The sequence below is a fragment of the Rhinoderma darwinii genome, chromosome 10 (genome assembly GCF_050947455.1).
Source record: "Rhinoderma darwinii isolate aRhiDar2 chromosome 10, aRhiDar2.hap1, whole genome shotgun sequence".
NCBI lineage: Eukaryota > Metazoa > Chordata > Amphibia > Anura > Rhinodermatidae > Rhinoderma > Rhinoderma darwinii.
In genome coordinates, this window is record NC_134696.1 from 91732605 (window position 1) to 91753711 (window position 21107).

The following is a 21107-nucleotide window of genomic DNA, read 5'->3' on the forward strand; positions in this document are numbered from 1 at the left end:
GCAGATGACGCCTGAGTCTCAACACACAGAGTCACCCCCGCTCTGAAAACAAAAATTAATGTTACATGAATTGGTAGAGCTGCAAAGTAAACTGACTAAAGCTTCAGATGTGGGATGCCAAACTGAATATTTGCCTTGGATGAAGGAAAACTGCGCCTCTGGCTCCAGCTATAAGAAGGGCGAAAGGCTGTATTACCTCTGAATTCTCTAATACGGTTTTTAAAAGTTATTCTGAAAAACACTGGAAATTACTAAATTTATTTATATATTAAATTTTGATCTAAACAGGAAATTCTATATATGACAAGTGTCTTCTATGTTTCTGTTTCTCACAGAGCTGGTCACTAAACCTAAAATCACAGCATCCATCACCCAACTCAAAGAAAATAACATATTTACCCTAACTTGTGACACATCACGTGCTACAACGATAACGTGGACCAGACGTGGTACCAGCATCTCTTCTGAATCCAAATTATCTGGAGATAACAAGACTCTCACCTTCCCCAGTGTTCAACGAGAAGACTCAGGAGAATACAAGTGTGAAGCTCAGAACCTTGCCAGCAAGGACTTCAGTGATCCCTACACAGTTACTGTGGCCTGTGAGTAACTATAATAGTTCTACTGGTGTGATCATTATACATGCAAAGATTTCCATGTGTCCTCGCTGATATTCTGACTGGCCTTGATATCACATATATGATGAACTAATGCAGGGGTGGGAGACGTCTGGCCGGCAGACACGCGGGATAATTTGGTCCGGCCCGGCCTGACTCAGACCGTGCTGCCACTGCGTCATTCGCTACTTAGCTCCATCCACCCTACTCACTCACATGTAGGAGCAGGAGGAGGGTGGATCGAGCTAAGCATGGCGGCGGTTTGAGTGAAGTCGGTGAGTGCCGGCCCAAGAGTGGATCAGTCCGGTCACCTGACCTGAGTCAGTGACGTCAGGTCAAGTGACTGGACTGTGCCGGCCCAAGAGTGGACCCGTCTGGTCACCTGACCTGAGTCAGTGACGTGAGGTCAGGTGACCGGACTGGTTGACTCCCGGGCCGGCACAGTCCTGTCATCTGACCTCACGTCAGTGACATGAGATCAGGTGACTGGGCTGGTCCACTCCTGTCACAGCACGCCTCGACCTCACTCTGACCGCCGCTGCCGCCGTGTCATTCCCTCCTTGGCTCCATCCGCGTGCCCTACTCACTCAAAGTGAGGTCCAAGTGACATCAAGGACATTTATGATATATCCACAGGATATGTCATAAATATCAGATATATGCGGGTCCCACCTCTGGATCCCAGATCTATTTCTAGAACGAGGCCCCTAAACACTGTTCTACCTCTTTGTGTTGTGCTGAAGCTTGTGAATTCCGACCATGAAGAAGAAAACAGCAAAGCTCCCTGAGCTACGCTGTTTCCTAAGTCCCATAGAACTGAATGGTAGTTACGGAAACAGCGTAACACGCATTCTGCGTTGCTTCCATAACTGCCATTCACTACTATGGGAGTTACAGAAACAGCGCAGCTCAGCGAGTTATGCTGTTTTCTTCTTCATGGTCGGAAATCAGCAGGAACACAGACAGGTAGAATGGGGTTTAGGTGGAACCCACATCTATCTGACATTTATGAGATATCCTGTGGATATGTCATAAATGTCCCTGAAGGAAAAACCCCTTTAAGTAAGTAAGTCGGAACAACTTAGCGCTGCGAGTTCCTTTCAATACTTTCTAAAGAGACGACTTCGCTCCAGACTGACCGACGCAGGAGCAACATCATCAATACCGGCCAACATCACCCGTCTCACCAAAGATAAGTGAGTTAATAGGTGAGTTAATTAAATGTTTGATCAAATATAGCAGGCAAATTTTTAAGTTAAAATAAAAAAGGTTCCCCACCCCTGATCTAACGACTGGAGCCAGTGGTGGATTAAGTAGACCATAGGCCCTGGGCTTTTCCACAAACTTGGGCCCCTCTTCCCCACCGCTGCTCTGCTGTGTCTATAGTGAACACCACCTTTTTGTGCGAGCATTGACAAATGGGTGTTACAATTCCTCTTGTCAAAGGGCTGTGTCCCTACATACTGATAGTCTCCAACCATCGCTGACTGTATCACACTGTGTAGGGACACATCCTCTTAACAATGGGAATGGTAACATTCATTTGTCTATTAGTCCTGGGTACACAAAGAATTTACGTGGAATTAAGGATTTTCTATAACAGACATGTCAGGATAGGGGACAGATCCTCTATAGATCCAGTGACTCACAAGTGATGTCTTCTCTGATGGGAGTCGTTCTCTTTTCTTCTCCATCTGACACAAACCGGTATGTTGACTTCTCCCGATGAGACATCTTTGCTCCTCGGTTCTGCAGCCATTTCCAGCCTCAATAGAAACAAAAAAATTCAGACACCAAGGCCCAAGACCATACATTGGAGGGGTTGTCCGGACACCATCCCTTTTACTCAGACTAATAAATTAGAATGCATACAGACCCCAGACCTTCTAAACTATGGACCCCAGAACAAGCACCCTAAACAAATACAGACCCCAGAACAAGCACCCTAAATCCAGACCTCAGACCAGACCCCTTAATACAGACCCCAGACCATCTAAATGCAGACCCCCTAAATATAGACCCCCTAAACACAGACCCCAGAGCCCTTAAACAAATCCATGATCCCCTTATACTTACCTAGCAGCTCACCTCACCTCACGGTCTTCTCTCTTGCTGCTGTTGTAGGACCTTCGGTCATGTGACCAGCAGGTCTCTAATTAGTAACATGTGATCTTTACGTCTGCAGGTCCTTTACAGGACAAACACAATGCCATTTTGACACAGTTTTTGCCACGATTCGTGGCAAAATTGCATCAAATACGCATTGTACTTGGGGCGGCCATGGGCCCCCCAGGAGCTTCGGGCTCCAGACGGCCACCCAAAACGCCCAATGATGATTCGCCATTGACTGGAGCTACCAGAAACCTCACAAACATCTTTAAATGAGAGTTTAACCACTTCCCGCTGCAGTAATTTTTTGTTTTTTTACTTTAGTTATTTCGTCCTCGTCTTCCAAAAGGTACAAATTTTATATTTTTTTTGTCGACAGCTGTATGAGGGCTTGTTTTCTGCAGGGCGAAAAATTTGCTTTTAACTTTATTCTGCGATTCAATACGATTATGGCAATACAAAATTTATATAGGTTTTTTTATATTTTACTACTTTTGCTAAATATAAATACAATTTGTTAAAAATAAATATTTGTTTGTACCGCCATATTCTTCTGTTGGTGGAGCTGTATAAGGGCTTGGTTTTTGCATGAGCGAGCTGTAGTTTTTATTTGTACCATTTTGGACTTTTTTATTGCGTTTTTTTAGGAAGCTAAAGTGATCAAAAAAACGCAATTCCAGCGGTTTTTATTTATTTTATTTTCTAACTGCTCTTACCTTGCAAGTGGAATAATTTTATATTGTAGAAGTTTGTATTTAACACAGCGACAACAATTATGTTATTTTTTTTATTGTTTACATTATATTTGGGAAAATGGGAAAAGTTATTTATTTATTTTTTTAATTTTTTAAAAATGTTAACATACAATTGTATTGTGCTTTTTGCCAGCTTCTATTAAAGGGCTTGTCCACTACCGGACAACTGATGACCTATCCACAGTATATGATCGGTGCGAGTTAGACACCCGGACCCCGCATCGTTAAGCCTCCAGGCACCAGACGTACATGCCGGGAGCAGTTGGCTCCGGCCACGGAACAGCGGCCGAGCTGCGGTACTTGCAGCTCTGCAGCACGGCCGCTACACAATGTAGGGAGCCAACTTCTTCCGGCTCCGTACATCGCATAATGTGCCATAACATCCGGTGCCTGGAGGCAGCCGGAGCGGCTTAACGGTGCGGGTTCCGGGTGCTGGAACCCCACAGATCATGTACCAATGACCTATCCGGTAGTAGGCAACCCCTTTAAGCCCTGCCTCTAATTGTTTTCAATTAATTAGGCCCCAGTCTGCCTTGAAAACGTCTGCACCCTGCGATCGCATTGCGGGATGGGGGAGTTGGAGTAACAGAAGTGTCTCTCCCCTTTTGTCTAATGACTTACATGCCGAGTTCGCACTTTAACGTGACATCTAAGCAATTAAACGGCCAGGATCGGAGTTATCCCCGGGCCTTTAGAGCGAGTTCTCAGCTGTATTATATAGCTGACACCTGCTGCATAGGGAGTGGGCTCAGTCCGTGCCCTCCCCCCCGACTATGACGCACATGTGTAATAAATGTTGGGAAGAGGTTAAAAGAATATCACTACTAGAGGCAGAAAAACAATGGCGATAACTCTATTATAACGCCAGGTCACCTATAATCGGTTGTATATACTGTAAACTTGAGATTACAACTGAAATCATTACAGAACATCCAACTCACCAGAGGACATTTTCAGGAGAATATCTGTCATTGTTCAGCATCTGAGATGTTCCTGGCAGCAGATAGCGTTGGAATCATTACTTTTGCCCATGAATTATCTCATGTCTATGGGCAGATTTACTTCTTACACCTGCTCCTCTTGTGTTTTGCAGATGGCCCGAATAAGGCAGTAATAGAAGGCACGGGATATGTGAGGCCTGGTTCTTCCATCATATTAACATGTTCTGCTGATTCTTTCCCACCTCCTGAATATCAATGGAAAGTCAATGACACCGTCTTAGAGGAAAAGACAAACAAATATGATAAAAGTAACGCTAAAACTGAGGACCAAGGAATATACACGTGTGTGGTGAGGAACCCAGTGACTCTCCGCACTGCCACTGCTACTGTATATGTGAATGTGACAGCAGGTGAGGTTATAAAGAGTTCTTAGTGGTTTATTAATGAGCCTGTTTTCCAGTGTCAGAGCTGTAATATGGTCACATTTTAACATCCGTATTATGGCCGCAAAACTTGGACATCACTTCTTCCCTGTGGTTCTACTGAACTAAACGTAGATCAACATAGAATCCAGGGGACATTTACATGATACAATTTCGTTATAAACATTCCTATTTATAATACAGTAGATTACGTGTATTATTATTATTATTATTATTATTTCTAGAATTCATGAATGAAGTGAATGAGAATTCCATAGGACTTGGACTAGGACTTGCCTTTGCCATAATCTTGGCAGTTGTACTTGTTATTATTGGAAGTGTCTGCTTATACAGGAAATTTGTGACAAAGAGGAGAAATGGTAAGAGAAAATACTGACATGTTACTAACAAAGGCCGACTACTACACTATCTCCTTTATACTCTCCCTATACTGTATATGTAACTCCAAAATAAATGAAGAAAAAAAAAATTCCCTTTGGGGAGTGAAGAGATCTTGTATAGCATACCAGATATAACGGCAACCATATAAATGGGTGTATACATTTTCCTAATATAAAGCATTACAATTTGGCGGCCTTGTTTAGGATAATTTTTGTTCCTTAACCCCTTAATGACCGCCGATACACCTTTTCACGGCGGTCATTAATAGACTTTATTCTAGGCCGCCGCCTTTTCACGGCGGCCTAATCAACGTCCTGCACAAGTCTCCTGTGCAGGCTGGAGCCGGTGCTCGGCTGTCTGATGTCAGCCGGGCTCCTGCTCCAACGGTAGCGATCGAAGTTTACTTCGATCGCGGCCGTTTAACCCTTCAAATACCGCAGTCATTAGCGACCGCTGCATTTGAGTTGTTTACAGAGGGAGTGAGCTCCCTCTGTCACCCATCGGCAGCCCGCAAATGCAATTGCGGGCAACCGATTTGGTGCCATGGCAGCCGGGGCCCTATTGGCATTGTGACACTGTTTAACATGCTGTATCAATCTGGGTACCCCGCGTCCAGTCGCTATTGAATTTACATATTCTCTGAATCTATTGAACAGAGGTCTTATAGTTTTACCTATGTAAAAAAGTTACAGGGGCATTTAATTCAATACACATCATAGAGCGACATAAAATTGTGTTCTTCAAAACAGACAGAGCTCAGACTGATACAGTGATCCCTGATCAAATATTCACAGAAGCAGCACGATCCACAGCGATGGTTACCTATTGGCAGCGATTTCTCAAGCCACGTGCTTTGATCGGACACAAATTTACTACTCGTTTAAAGGAGATAACAGGTTTTCTTATAGCAACCTTTTCTAACTCGGGATCGCTCTCAATTACATGCCAATGACACAATATCGTTTGTGTAAAAAAAATCAGACGTAGGACTATATTGAAACGATAACACAAATCTTTTATCCTGTTTTTTTATTTTCTTACAAAAAAATTAGATTTTTTTCTTTCTGCAAATAGAGCCCTACCATATGCTTTCTCAATGACTTTATATGTATAACCCCTTAATATAAGACAACATTTTAATTCTTTAGCTTGGGTTACAAAATCCACTTTGGTAGTATTAATCGAACGTAGCTGTAAGAATTGACAATACGGAACTGCTTATTTAACATGAGTGGGGTGATAACTTTCAAAGTGTAATAGAGAGTTGGTAGCAGTTGGTTTTCGATACCCTCTACATTGCAAAACATTATTTTTAATATATAGGTTTACATCCAAGAAATGAATGGAATGATTTCCAAACTCAGCCACAAAACGCACCATAAATATATGTATTTCAGATACATGTTCGAGGTGCTCACGGGGGTCCCCATCGCAGTTTCGGTGCTTTGGTGGTACCATTTACCATCAAACATGATTACATTATGAAAAAGAACAAAATGTAAAGTATAATTTAACGCTGGCGGTGGGCCCCGCATCTGACAGCGGTCCCATCTACCGGGTCTCGTAACCTTGCTCGGCGGCCTTCGCCTCCACAAGGCTGCCAACCTCCTCTGTCATCTGTGGCCCACGGCCGCTATATTCCTAGAGCGCGCGCACTCTGCTGCCTATTAAAGGGCCAGTGCGTGCAAAATTCATAAGTTACCCAACCAACTCTGCTGCTTCCCAGGACTACTTAAAGGGAACCTGTCACCAGCATTTCACCTATTGAACTCTACTCATCCCTCGCTGACCGCTGCTGTCAAAAATTCATTGCCGTTATCCCCTCTCCTAAACTCCTCCTCTGACTGTAAACAACGGTCTGCAAACATTTTTAGGTAATAATACGTCAGTCTCATTCGTTCCTCTTCTTATGCCCGCCCACTGCCGAAAACTGGCCCACCCTAAATGACGAAATATCATCTAAAATAGTGCGCATGCCCCTGTCATGTATGGACTCTTTTCGACTGAAGATATGACTCGGCAAAGGAACACTAAAAAACTGAATACTAAAGTTACAGGGCCTACATAGAAGATAATTATAGGTTACATAGAAATTATTTTTCACCCACTAGCACCAGGTGAAATGCTGGTGACAAGTTCCCTTTAAGGCACATTCTCCATTTCCTAAGTGCCTGAGCAATGTTGTACTAACCCAGTGTTAGTCTGTGAAGGTATTCGATCCTGTGTCTATGACCAGTCAGTATCCTGAGTCCTGTGTCCGTGACCAGTCGGTGTCATGTACCCTGTCTTCTGTGGCTGCTTCCAGTAATCCGGCACAGCCTGCTTCCAGTAATCCGGCACCAGCTTGTATCCGCTACCTGCAATCTGCCACCAAGGTTCCCTTGAAAACAGCTCCGTATTTTCAGACGTTTTTTAGGAAGCGTGTGCACACACCCTTACCCCTGTCTGGCCCGCAGCTACTCCGTTACGGCAGAGTAGTCCAGTGGATCCACAACCCCAATGGACGTTACAAATCAAACAAAATTGGTGCATTTAATGTATTTTCCTAACTGATCGAGCATACTTTAAGGCAAACTGCTTTTATGCCATCAACATGTCTAATCCTAGTATAAAAACTTTCAACATCAATTCATACCAACTTGAATGACTCTTCCCTTTGTCTACCTTCTATGTTTTTAAACAATGCCTTATAGTCAGTCAAATGTGATGGCAGACTTTCAAGCAGCGGACTTAAAAACCAGTCAAGATATCTAGAGAGGGGTCGTAAGGGACCCACATTCTGCCATGATGGGGCGCCCCGGGGGGTTAATTGTAGTCTTGTGAATATTGGGTATAAAATATAATTTATAGATAGTAGGATTAATTAGGAACACACATTCACCTAGTATTTTTTAGATAATATCTCCAACTCTAGAACAATATAAAGTGGGCACCACAAATATCTATTTAGAGTTCCAGTCAATGTGTGCATAAACATAGTCAATTTTCTAACAAGAAGACACATATGTCAGACTGAACCTCTAATATAAATGGAATAACTTTATTTCAACATTACATGATACAAAAAAGACGCTGACAATATATAAGAACGTTTAAAAATGGACAACCATGTGCCGGACCCGAGTCCTAGCCCTCAAGGGCAAATATCCATGCTACCCAGAGGTAGCTGAGGGCTGGGGGCATCCCTGCTCGAACGTGTGAGATCAATATCAGTATCGATCTCACCCGTTTAACCCCTCAGATGCGGCGTTCAATAGCGAGCGCTGCCTCTTAGTCGTTTTGGAGGGAGGGAAGCAGCTCCCTCTCATCCCACCGGCACCCGGCAATAAGATCGCCGGGTGTCATGTCTTCTATGGCAGCCGGGGGCCCAATAAAGCCCCCAAGGTCTGCCTGTAGTGTATGCCTGCTTAGGTCATGCCAGAGGTAAAAAAAAAAAAGCTTAATAAAGTTAATAAAAACAAAAGTGAAAAAAAAATGAAAACCCCACTTTTTCCCCTTACAAAATGCTTCATTATTAAAACAACAAAATAAAGTAAAAAAGTTACACATATTTGGTATCGCCGTGTCCGTAACGACCACAACTATAAAGCTATTACATTATTTAACCCGCACGATGAACGGCATAAAAAATAAAATAAAAAACAATGCAAAAATTGCTGTTTTCTGTGAATCCTGCTATAAAATTTTTTTTATAAAAAGTGATCAAAAAGTTACATCTACTCCAAAATGGTACCAATAAAAACTACAAGTCGTCCCGAAAAAAAAAAGCCCTCATACAGCTGCATTGGAGGAAAAATAAAAAATTATGGCTCTTCAAATATGGAGACACAAAATCAAATAATTTTGCTAAAAAGATTTTTTACTGTGTAAAAGTAGTAAATCATTAAAAAATCTATACAAATTTGGTATCGTTGCAATCGTAACAACCCGCTGAATAAAGTTAGTGTGTTGTTTATACCACACAGTAAACGGCGTACAAGTGAATTAAACGGATTAAAGTGAATATAAATGATGATAGTAAGTCATATAAATAATAGTAATAATATAAATGCAATATAACAGTATGTAGTAAACTCCTTATCTCCCTTTAGCACATTCGCCTTTACAACTACTGGATTTGGGGCTTTGTATCAGTAAAACGGAGAACTGAATGTGATTCAGATACATTTTGAAATTATTCTGAACAGAATTTTGGACCTAAAAACAACACGGTGTTAAAAAGTGGAGATTCAGTTTAAATTAAATTATAAAGTTATATTTCCAGTTGCCTAAATTATAGTTTCTTATGACGTCTTGTGATCTATCACCAGAATCATCGGAGAACAGAGAGGAACCGATTCCTATATATGAGAATTTTACGGTATGTGACGATGTCGTAACAAGTGCACGCTGCAATGATTTCATAGGAACAGAATTATATTGAAAACTCATATTATTCCTCTTATCCAGTACCTGACATGATAAATCTGAGACAATTGTTACCGTATACCAGAGGTGTAGCTAGGTTCTCCTGCAACCGGGGCAAAGATTCAGATTGGCGCCCCCCCCCCCCCCCAACTTACTTCCCGACATCTCCTTCCCCCACGCCATGTTTGCTTTCTCTATCAATCAATGAGGTGTAATTTTTTTTTCCACAATTTTTTTAACCCCTTAATGACCAGCCTATTTTAAACCTTAATGACCAAGCCATTTTTTACGTTTTTCCATCGTCGCATTCGAAGAGCTATAACCTTTTTATTTTTGCGTCTACATAGCTGTATAAGGTCTTGTTTTTTGCGGGACAAGTTGTATTTTTTAATAGCACCATTTTGAGATACATATTATTTATTGATTAACTTTTATAAACTTTTTTTTGGGGGGGAATAGAAAAAAAACTGAAATTTCGCCACTCTTTTTCGCGTCTTAAACCTACGCCGTTTACCATGTGATATAAATAACACAATAACTTTATTCAGCGGGTTGTTACGATTGCAACAATACCAAATTTTGTATAGTTTTTGTATGTTTTACTACTTTTACACAGTAAAAACGCTTTTTTTTCAAAATTATTTGTTTTTGTGTCTCCATATTTGAAGAGCCATAACGTTTTTATTGTTCCGCCGATGCAGTTGTACTAGGGCTTTTTTTTGCGGGAAGACTTGTAGTTTTTATTGGTACCATTTTAAGTCAGGATTCACAGAAAACAGCAATTTTTCGATAATTTTTTATTACATTTTTTACGGCGTTCACCGTGCGGGTTAAATAATGTAATAGATTTATAGCCGGGGTCATTACGGACGCGGCGATACCAAATATGTGTAACTTTTTTTACTTTATTTTGGTTTTTTAATAGTAAAGCATTTTGTAAGGGGAAAAGGTGGGTTTTTCATTTATTTTTCACATTTTTTTTTAAATTAACTTTAAGGGCGGGTTCACACATGGCGGATTTTCACTTAAATTCCGCTGCGGACACTCCGCAGCGTTAATCCGCAGCGGAGCCGTTTCTCCATTGACTTTCACTTTAATTTCGCAGTGTTCGTTTACACGATGCGTACAATTCCGCTGCGGAGCATAGGCTGCGGAGCGGAATGTGGTGTCCGCAGCATGCTCTGTCTGTTGCGGAGCAGTGGCGGACTGGTTGCGGACTCATGGCGGAATTTCTCCATTGACTTCAATGGAGATTCTAAGTTCCGCAATGAAGTCCGCAGCTGTCATGCACATGTTATGTGTGGTGCGGAGCGTATTGGTTTTTTAACATGACATTTCTTCATTCTGGCTGGACCTATGTATTTCTAGGTCTACAGCCAGACTGAGGAAGTCAATGGGGCTCCCGTAATGACGGGAGCGTTGCTAGGAGACGTCAGTAAATAGTCACTGTCCAGGGTGCTGAAAGAGTTAAGCGATCGGCAGTAACTGTTTCTGCACCCGGGACAGTGACTACCGATCCCAATATACATGTATCTGTAAAAAAACATATAAGTTCATACTTACCGAGAACTCCCTGTTTCTGTCTCCAGTCCGGCCTCCCAGGATGACGTTTCAGTGGAAGTGACGGCTGCAGCCAATCACAGGCCAAGCACAGGCTGCAGCGGTCACATGGACTGGCGCGTCATCCAGGGAGGTCGGGCTGGATGCCGAAGGAGGGACGCGTCATCAAGACAACGGGCGGTAAGTATGAATTTCTTTTACTTTCACTAGGGAAAGTGCTGTCCCTTCTCTCTATCCTGCACTGATAGGGAGAAGGGAAGCACTTTTCCTGCAGTCCGCAGCGGCCAGTCCGCATCAATTTTCTGCACATTTTGTGCAGATCCGCAGCCGTAATCCGCAACCCGGATTAGGTGCGGCATTGATGCGGACAGTTGCGGAGGAATTCCGCCATGTGTGGTCATGCCCTTATTAAACTTTTTTTTAACTTTTTTACTAGTCCCACTAGTGGACTTTAATATGCGATTCTCCGATCGCTATTATAATACACTGCAATACTTTTGTATTGCAGTGTATTACTGCCTGTCCGTTTAAAACGGACAGGCATCTGCTAGGTCATGCTTCCGGCATGATGTAGCAGGCATTCGCTCCAGGCAGACCTGGGGGCCTTTATTAGGCCCCCGGCTGCCATTGGAGACACAGACACTCTGCGATCATATCGCCGGGTGTCGGTGGGAGAGAGAGAGAGCTCCCTCCCTCTCTCCAAAACCACTCAGATGAGGTGCACGCTATTGCGCACCGCATCTGAAGGGTTAAACGGGTGAGATCGATACTTATATCGATCTCACACGGCAGAGCAGGGACGCCCCCAGCCCTCAGCTGCCTCTAGCAGCAGGGAGATTTGACGCTGTTTACTTTATCCTGATGCAGTGCCGTAAAAAGGCTCATACATCAGAATAAAGCCCGTTAGTGGCCGCCGTTAAAAGGCGTATTGGCGGTCACTAACGGGTTAATGTAACTCGAGCATAAAAGCATTTCTACATTATACAAGCGATATAGTTATATAATGTAATTAACATAAAAATAAATTAAAAGAAAATAAATTAAAGAGGTCACACACAGTCCCCTGCAGATAGCGCCATACACAGCCCCCCTTGTAGATAGTGCCACACACAGCCCCTCTCTTGCAGATAGTGCCACATACATCCCCCCTTGTAGATAGCGCACACACAGCCCCCCTTGTAAATAGCACCACACAGCCCCCCTTGTAAATAGCGCCACACACAGCTCGCTTCCCCCCTTGTAGATAGCTACCACTCTCCGCTCTGCCTCATGTGACTTACCGGAGAAGTCGAGGAGGTCATGCGGCGCAGGCAGCGGCGGAGTTCCTTCTGACTAGGGTTGGTGACAGCCAGGGCCGGCCTTAGCTTGGATGGTGCCCTGTGCGGGACTCTCTATTGCCGTCCCCTACACAAACCAAAAATTAACCACATATATGGACAAGCTGGAACATATATACTGTACATACATAAAGACAGATATTTAGACATACAGGCAGAAATACATACACACATCTGGAATATATACATACAGGTAAATATATAGACATACAGACACATATACGCACACACACCGGCAGAGAAATACACAGACAAGGACATATACAAATACATAAAAGGCACATATATAAAGCACAAAGGCACATTCACAAACAGACCCATATATACCCAGTACAGATAATGTTGTAGATTTCACGTGCAGCCCTATGTAACACCACATAAAACACAGTAATAACTGAGTACAGATAATGTAGTAGTGTTACCTGCAGTCCTATGTAACACCACAGATAACACAGTGATAGCTCTCTGAGTACAGATAATGTAGATGTTACCTGCAGTCCTATGTAACATCACAGATAACACACAGTAATAACGGATTACAGATAATGTAGTAGTGTTACCTGCAGTCCTATGTAACACCACATATAACACAGTGATAACTCTCTGAGTACAGATAATGTAGTAGTGTTGCCTGCAGTCCTATGTAACACCACAGATAACACAGTGATAACTCTCTGAGTACAGATAATGTAGTAGTGTTACCTGCAGTCCTATTGTAACGAATCGGGGTAGGGAGACGGACAGGTGAGCCCTTTTCTACCCACAACTCTCCAGGCCAGGGCCGTGTTTTTCTTAGTTAACTATAAAGACGGATCTCTCCGACCCTTCATTGACTACCGGGGCCTCAAACAGATCATGGTAAAGAACAGATACCCGTTGTAATGACGGGGTAGGGAGACAGACAGGTGAGCCCCAATCTACCCGCCACTCAGTCCCTCCCTACTTGCATGGCCCGTCCTAAGTGACGGCGTACAACTGGGCGACGGTCCCTACGCTCAGTATGTTCAGGACAGACAACACAAGACAAGGGCACACAGAAGCAAAGGAGGTGTTAGGGACAGTTGCCCACGGGGCCACCGGGAGCAACAGGCAGCGGTGAATGAGCCGAATCAAACCAGGAGAGTACGTAGTAGCAAAAACAGAGCAAGAGAATAGTCAGGGTCGATAAGTAACAGCGGTCAATCGGGTAAATAGCAGGAATAGCAGAGCCAGGAAAACAGAACAATCACAGGCAAGGAACATGCTGCAAGTGAGGGTATAAATAGACCAAGGGCGGGAGCTAGAGCCATCAGGCCAGGCTGTGATAGGTTCTCCCTCTCCTCGGCCTGCAAGCCTGAGTGGTAACAGATCGCGTCACTCTAGCAGACCTTGGAGCTGATGAGGGCTGATTAACACCGGGCATCGACACAGAACCTGTGTCTGGCAAACCCTTTACAGTACCCCCCCCCTTTTATGAGGGACCACTGGACCCTTGCTAGGTGGGCCTGGCTTGTTGGGGAACCGAAGATTAAACTTCCTGAGCAATATACCGGCGTGAACATCCCGGGCGGTTACCCAAGTCCTCTCATCAGGTCCGTATCCTCTCCAATGGACCAGGTACTGGAGAGAGCCTTGGACCATCCTGCTGTCCACAATCTTGGCTACCTCGAATTCTACCCCATCCGGAGGGAGAACAGGGACCGGAGGTTTCCTCGATGAAGCCAAGGACGGGGAGCAGCTTTTCAAGAGGCAGACATAGAACACGTTGTGTATCTGAAAAGACGGGGGTAACTCCACCCGGAAGGTGACAGGGTTCAGGACCTCAATGACTTTGTATGGCCCTATATATTGGGGAGCAAATTTCTTGGACGGAACTTTAAGGTGCAAATTCTTAGAGGACAACCACACCAGATCCCTGAACACCAAAAGGGGGTTAGTTGAACGTCTTTTATCTGCCTGAGTCTTTTGGATGTTCTGGGATGCCTCAAGGTTCTTCTGAACCTGGGCCCAGACTGTGCACAGTTCCCGATGAACGACATCTACCTCGGGATTGTTGGAACCACCAGGAGAAACGGAGGAGAACCGTGGATTAAACCCAAAATTACAGAAGAAGGGAAAATTTTGCGAGGGGAATGAATAGACCAAGGGCGGGAGCTAGAACCGTCAGGCCAGGCTGTGATAGGTTCTCCCTCTCCTCAGCCTGCAAGCCTGAGTGGTAACAGATCGCGTCACTCTAGTAGACCTTGGAGCTGATGAGGGCTGATTAACCCCGGGCGTCGACACAGAACCTGTGTCTGGCAAACCCTTAAGGCTGGGTTCACACGACCTATTTTCAGACGTAAACGAGGCGTATTATGTCTCGTTTTACGTCTGAAAATACGGCTCCAATACGTCGGCAAACATCTGCCCATTCATTTGAATGGGTTTGCCGACATACTGTGCCGACGACCTGTCATTTACGCGTCGTCATTTGACAGCTGTCAAACGACAACGCGTAAAATGACTGCCTCGTCAAAGAAGTGCAGGACACTTCTTTGAAACTTAATTTGAGCCGTTTTTCATTGAATTCAATGAAGAACAGCTCAAGATTACGTGCGTCAATGACGCCTCGCAAAATGCGAGGAGGAGCATTTACGTCTGAAACGACGGAGCTGCTTTCTCCTGAAAACAGTCTGTAATTTCAGACGTAAAAGCCAGTTATCGTGTGCACATACCCTTACACCTATGTAACACCACAGATAACACAGTGATAACTCTCTGAGTACAGATAATGTAGTAGATGTAAGAGACAAACACATGCAGAGACAGACACACACACACACACACACACACACACACACACACACTGTAACATATACACATACAAACAAACAGACACATACTGGACCAGTCCAGTCCCCTGACCTGAGTCATCTGACCTCATGTCACTGACGTGAGGTCAGGTGAGAGGTAAGGTGACTGGTGACAGGTAAGGTGACTGGACTGGTCACAGACCCCAGTCAGAACGCCGCTGCGTGATTTCCTGGCTCTTCCTAAAGCTGCTGCAGGTGTCCGACAAACAAAGCGCCTATCAGCAGCGATCAGCTGCTCTGCGGTGCCCCCTGTTCCCTACCACCTAGTTGCGCCCGGGGCACATGCCCCGCCTGCCCCCCCTAGCTACGCCCCTGCCGTTTACATATATGTATATATATATATATATATATATATATATATATATATATATATATATATACAGTGGAGGAAATAAGTATTTGATCCCTTGCTGATTTTGTAAGTTTGCCCACTGTCAAAGTCATGAACAGTCTAGAATTTTTAGGCTAGGTTAATTTTACCAGTGAGAGATAGATTATATAAAATAAAAAAAAGAAAATCACATAGTCAAAATTATATATATTTATTTGCATTGTGCACAGAGAAATAAGTATTTGATCCCCTACCAACCATTAAGAGTTCAGCCTCCTCCAGACCAGTTACACGCTCCAAATCAACTTGGTGCCTGCATTATAGACAGCTCTTACATGGTCACCTGTATAAAAGACTCCTGTCCACAGACTCAATGAATCAGTCTGACTCTAACCTCTACAACATGGGCAAGACCAAAGAGCTTTCTAAGGATGTCAGGGACAAGATCATAGACCTGCACAAGGCTGGAATGGGCTACAAAACCATAAGTAAGACGCTGGGTGAGAAGGAGACAACTGTAGGTGCAATAGTAAGAAAATGGAAGACATACAAAATGACTGTCAATCGACATCGATCTGGGGCTCCATGCAAAATCTCACCTCGTGGGGTATCCTTGATCCTGAGGAAGGTGAGAGCTCAGCCGAAAACTACACGGGGGGAACTTGTTAATGATCTCAAGGCAGCTGGGACCACAGTCACCAAGAAAACCATTGGTAACACATTACGCCGTAATGGATTAAAATCCTGCAGTGCCCGCAAGTTCCCCCTGCTCAAGAAGGCACATGTACAGGCCCGTCTGAGATTTGCAAATGAACATCTGGATGATTCTGAGAGTGATTGGGAGAAGGTGCTGTGGTCAGATGAGACTAAAATTTAGCTCTTTGGCATTAACTCAACTCGCCGTGTTTGGAGGAAGAGAAATGCTGCCTATGACTTAAAGAACACCGTCCCCACTGTCAAGCATGGTGGTGGAAACATTATGTTTTGGGGGTGTTTCTCTGCTAAGGCACAGGACTACTTCACCGCATCAATGGGAGAATGGATGGAGCCATGTACTGTCAAATCCTGAGTGACAACCTCCTTCCCTCCACCAGGACATTAAAAATGGCTCGTGGCTGCGTCTTCCAGCACGACAATGACCCGAAACATACAGCCAAGGCAACAAAGGAGTGGCTCAAAAAGAAGCACATTAAGGTCATGGAGTGGCCTAGCCAGTCTCCAGACCTTAATCCCATCGAAAACTTATGGAGGGAGCTGAAGATCCGAGTTGCCAAGCGACAGCCTTGAAATCTTAATGATTTACAGATGATCTGCAAAGTGGAGTGGGCCAAAATTCCATCTAACATGTGTGCAAACCTCATCATCAACTACTAAAAACGTCTGACTGCTGTGCATGCCAACAAGGGTTTTGCCACCAAGTATTAAGTCTTGTTTGCCAAAGGGATCAAATACTTATTTCTCTGTGTACAATGCAAATAAATATATATAATTTTGACTATGTGATTTTCTGTTTTTTTTAAAAAAAATATAATCTATCTCTCACTGGTAAAATTAACCTAGCCTAAAAATTCTAGACTGTTCATGTCTTTGACAGTGGGCAAACTTACAAAATCAGCAAAGGATCAAATACTTATTCCCTTCACTGTATATAGCAAGAGGAAGCTGGAAACTGGTACCTGATACATCTGTATGTTGTTTGAATATCACAGTTACATTAGTGGGGTGAAAAAAATACCGAATTCTCTGTTCACATCTGCGTTGTAGGTTCTGTATATAATAGAAACCGCAATGCTCTGCCGGATTCATCGGACAACGGATACCACCAGTACCCGACGGATCCTATGAATTTACAATGGGGTCCCTCAGGTTCCGGCATGGTGTCTATTGTTTTGATGGGAAAAATAGAGCTACATGCAGCTTTTTTCCGTATTAAATTTAATGGAATCTGTCACGAAGACTCCTACTGGAGCCTCAGATGCAGACATAAACATAGTCTAAGTCCATCAAGTTCAATCCTTAATACTTACATACCCCAGTTGAGTTAAAGGAAGGCAAAACCCACCTGGCATAGACCATTCTGCCATAGAGTGGAAAATTCCTCCCTAACTCCTACTGGCAATCAGACAAATCTCCAGATCAACATTGTACCTTACTACCAGTAACCTTGGTATCTTACGTGTTTATAGATAGGGAGAGTATATTATAGCAAATTTGGAGTCGTATATATCATACTATATTATTACTATTATATGTAATATTGGGATCCGTTCACTTTGCTGATATTTATTTTTAAATAAGTTGTCATGGGCACTACAATAAAATAGATGAACTAATGTAAACTGTATTTAGAAAAAAAAATGTTAAGAAAATTTATGTAGAAGAAAGAGAGCAGCAGCACATGACAGTCCCAATATTCATGGAGGGTAATTCTACCAATTCTTCATGCGCCCGGTGCACGCAGTGTGAGAGTCATAGCCTATCAACTCCAAACAGACATCAAGAAAAAAGTAAAACTGCAGCACACGTGTATTGCAGGTTTTAAAAAGGCACAGGAAGTTTATTTCACCGTCGCAGCGACGCTTCGACCCCAGTGTGGGTCTTTTTCAAGCGTGAAAAAGACCCACACAGGGGCCAAACCTCGCTGTGATGGTGAAAGTAACTTCCTGTGCCTTTTTGATACCTGCGATACACGTGTGCTGCAGTTTTACTTTTCTTAAAGAATTTATGTAGTCATGAAGTATCTGTATTGACTTCTTATAGCTACTGTATATGATGTGTTTAACATAATTCCACCAATATAATCTTATACCCTCATATTATTTCTATATTGATTGTTATTTACATTTGCAGGCAGCATAAGCAAAGGAAGACTCCTCATACATGGTGAGTAGAGAAACTTTGGACTCCTGTTTGGTTTGAGTTGTGAAGAATACATATAGATGTTTTTTTTTCTCAATATCTACTCTTTATGGAATTGCTATAAGATGTCATAGACGTGTGGTCCGTGGAGGCCCCAGGTGGTGATTTAAGTTTTATTGAACTGCAGGAATATCAAGCTGACGCACCATACATTTTAATGGGGGAAAATCCCTCAGAATCTGTACTGCAATACCGTGCCTGACCACATGGTGAACTGTCATAAAAGAATCATCCACTCTGGACAGTCCCTATATGACCTATTAGGTTGCATGAATGCAGGGACTCCCATCTATTAGTCTAAACAAAGGGTTGGTTAAATGTGTGACTTCGTTTGCCCTACAGAGTCTTCTGTGACAACCTCTTAAAGTTGAAACATGTTATTAACCACAGTGCAAATCACCAGCAGCTTCCTTTTTCTAATGAAGCCTGACCAGTCAAACTATGGTAACACCTGGGACTCACCAGTAGTGCCACCAGCACCAACCACAGTGCCCGGAATACCAGCCACAAAGTCTCCAGTAACAGCCACTATACGCCCAGTCAACACATCTTTTCTATGCTCCTTTGTCTCCTGCTGCGAGAAGGAAGATAACGTATTACTTATTGTTCCTGTATTACTGTCATGTTGAAGCGATCTGTGTTATATCATTATCCCAGGAGAAAAGCCTCATGTACTGGGACAGTGGGACTGTCTTGTGGATTTTGGTTCACCTTGGTGGTATGCTGCCCCTCATCAAGAATTGGGTGGCACCTTACAGTCTGAGAAGAAGTGCTCTAGACAGGAATTATTCCATGTACCAATTACTAATGTACTAATGAAAAACATTTTATTATTTTAAGGACCGTTAAGAAACATTTACTCATTAGTACAGGGTCGATTCTAGCTTTTCTGCTGCCTGAGGCGAAAATTTAAATGGCGCCCCCCCCCCCCCCCCCAGACCTCAATGGACATCCAACTTTTTCGGATGTGCCTTTTCCTTGTACTCAACTGGCATGCGCGGTGCAGTAATGAAGCGGGCAGAAAACACCTCGTTGCACAGTGCTTGCCCGTGCAATAATGCATCCGAGAAAGTTGGAGGAGACTGGTAGTGATGTAGAGCAGCCAGGGAGATGTCAATCAAGCATGGAAAAATGGGTTTGTAGTCAGGACTGTGTGACTCTTCAGGATAGCGGCACCACCCCATTACCCTTTATAGAGTAATTAGCAAAGAGCTGTAGATAGTGCCCCCTATAGATATTGCCCCCATAGAGCTCTGTAGATAAAGCCCCTGTTGATATTGCCACTCACACTGTTAACTAAAAAAAACTTGACATACTCAAATTATCCTGGTACCGCGCTGTTCTCTAGCGACCCAGGCTTGCTCTCTTCTGAGCAGGTCTGCTGCATCTGAACGACGCAAGTGGCGCGGCATCATTGAAAAGCACTAAGTGACAGGGCAAGGAATGAATGTTCCTTGCCCTGCCGTTCTGCACCTTTCAATGACACAAGCTGCGTGATAATGACATTGCGCCACCTGCGTCATTGAAAGGCGCTGAATGGCAAGGAAAGGAACTAATGAGCCTTCCTATAGACACAAGTACAATTATAGTGCAGGAGGGGGTAGGGTCGGTTGGTTTCAGTGGCACCGCTGTCCCTTCAGAGATGCAGCAGTTCGCCGCCTGAAGTGAGAAACTCACCACGCCTCTTGGACGATGCGGTCCTGAGTAGATACATACATTACACATACAGTACACACTTACATTACACATACATACATTACACATACATACATTACATTACACATACATACATTACACATACATACATTACATTACACATACATACATTACACATACAGTACACACTTACATTACACATACATACATTACACATACATACATTACATTACACATACATACATTACACAAACAGTACATACATACATTACACATACAGTACGTACGTAACATATATTACACATACATACATACATACATACATTACACATACAGTACATGTACATACATTACACATACAGTACACATACAGTACATGTACATATATTACACATACAGTACACATACATACAGTACACATACATACAGTACACATACAGTACATGTACATATATTACGCATACAGTATATACATTACACATACATACAGTACACATACATTACATACATTACACATACATTACATACATACCTTACACATACAGTACATACATTACACATACAGTGAATTGATACATTACACATACATTACACATACATACATTATACATACACTACATACATACAAACAGTACAGCTCTGATATTGTAATGACAGCAGAGTGGAGAGCAGGGGGGGTTATTAAGGTGGCACAGGAGAGATGTTTTTAGGGAAGCAGCACATCTTGCAGCTGCTAAGTGGAGGGAACCTCGGCCAGCAGCTCTGTAATACCGCCTCCTCTGAGACTCTGCAGGGTGCCCCCTGAGGCCAGAGGCTCAAC

General features: G+C 43.3%; 1 protein-coding gene across 1 annotated transcript in view; it reads left to right on the top strand.

Annotated features, from left to right (window-relative positions):
* LOC142661564 (cell adhesion molecule CEACAM8-like) overlaps positions 1–21107 on the top strand; it is a 37790-nt gene that overhangs the window by 15801 nt on the left and 882 nt on the right. Inside the window, exons 3-7 of the mRNA XM_075838989.1 lie at positions 336–602; positions 4575–4832; positions 5090–5224; positions 9557–9606; positions 18563–18595. Coding sequence (XP_075695104.1) covers positions 336–602; positions 4575–4832; positions 5090–5224; positions 9557–9606; positions 18563–18571 — 719 coding nt within the window. The 3' untranslated portion in view covers positions 18572–18595. The remainder of the gene's footprint in view (positions 1–335; positions 603–4574; positions 4833–5089; positions 5225–9556; positions 9607–18562; positions 18596–21107) is intronic.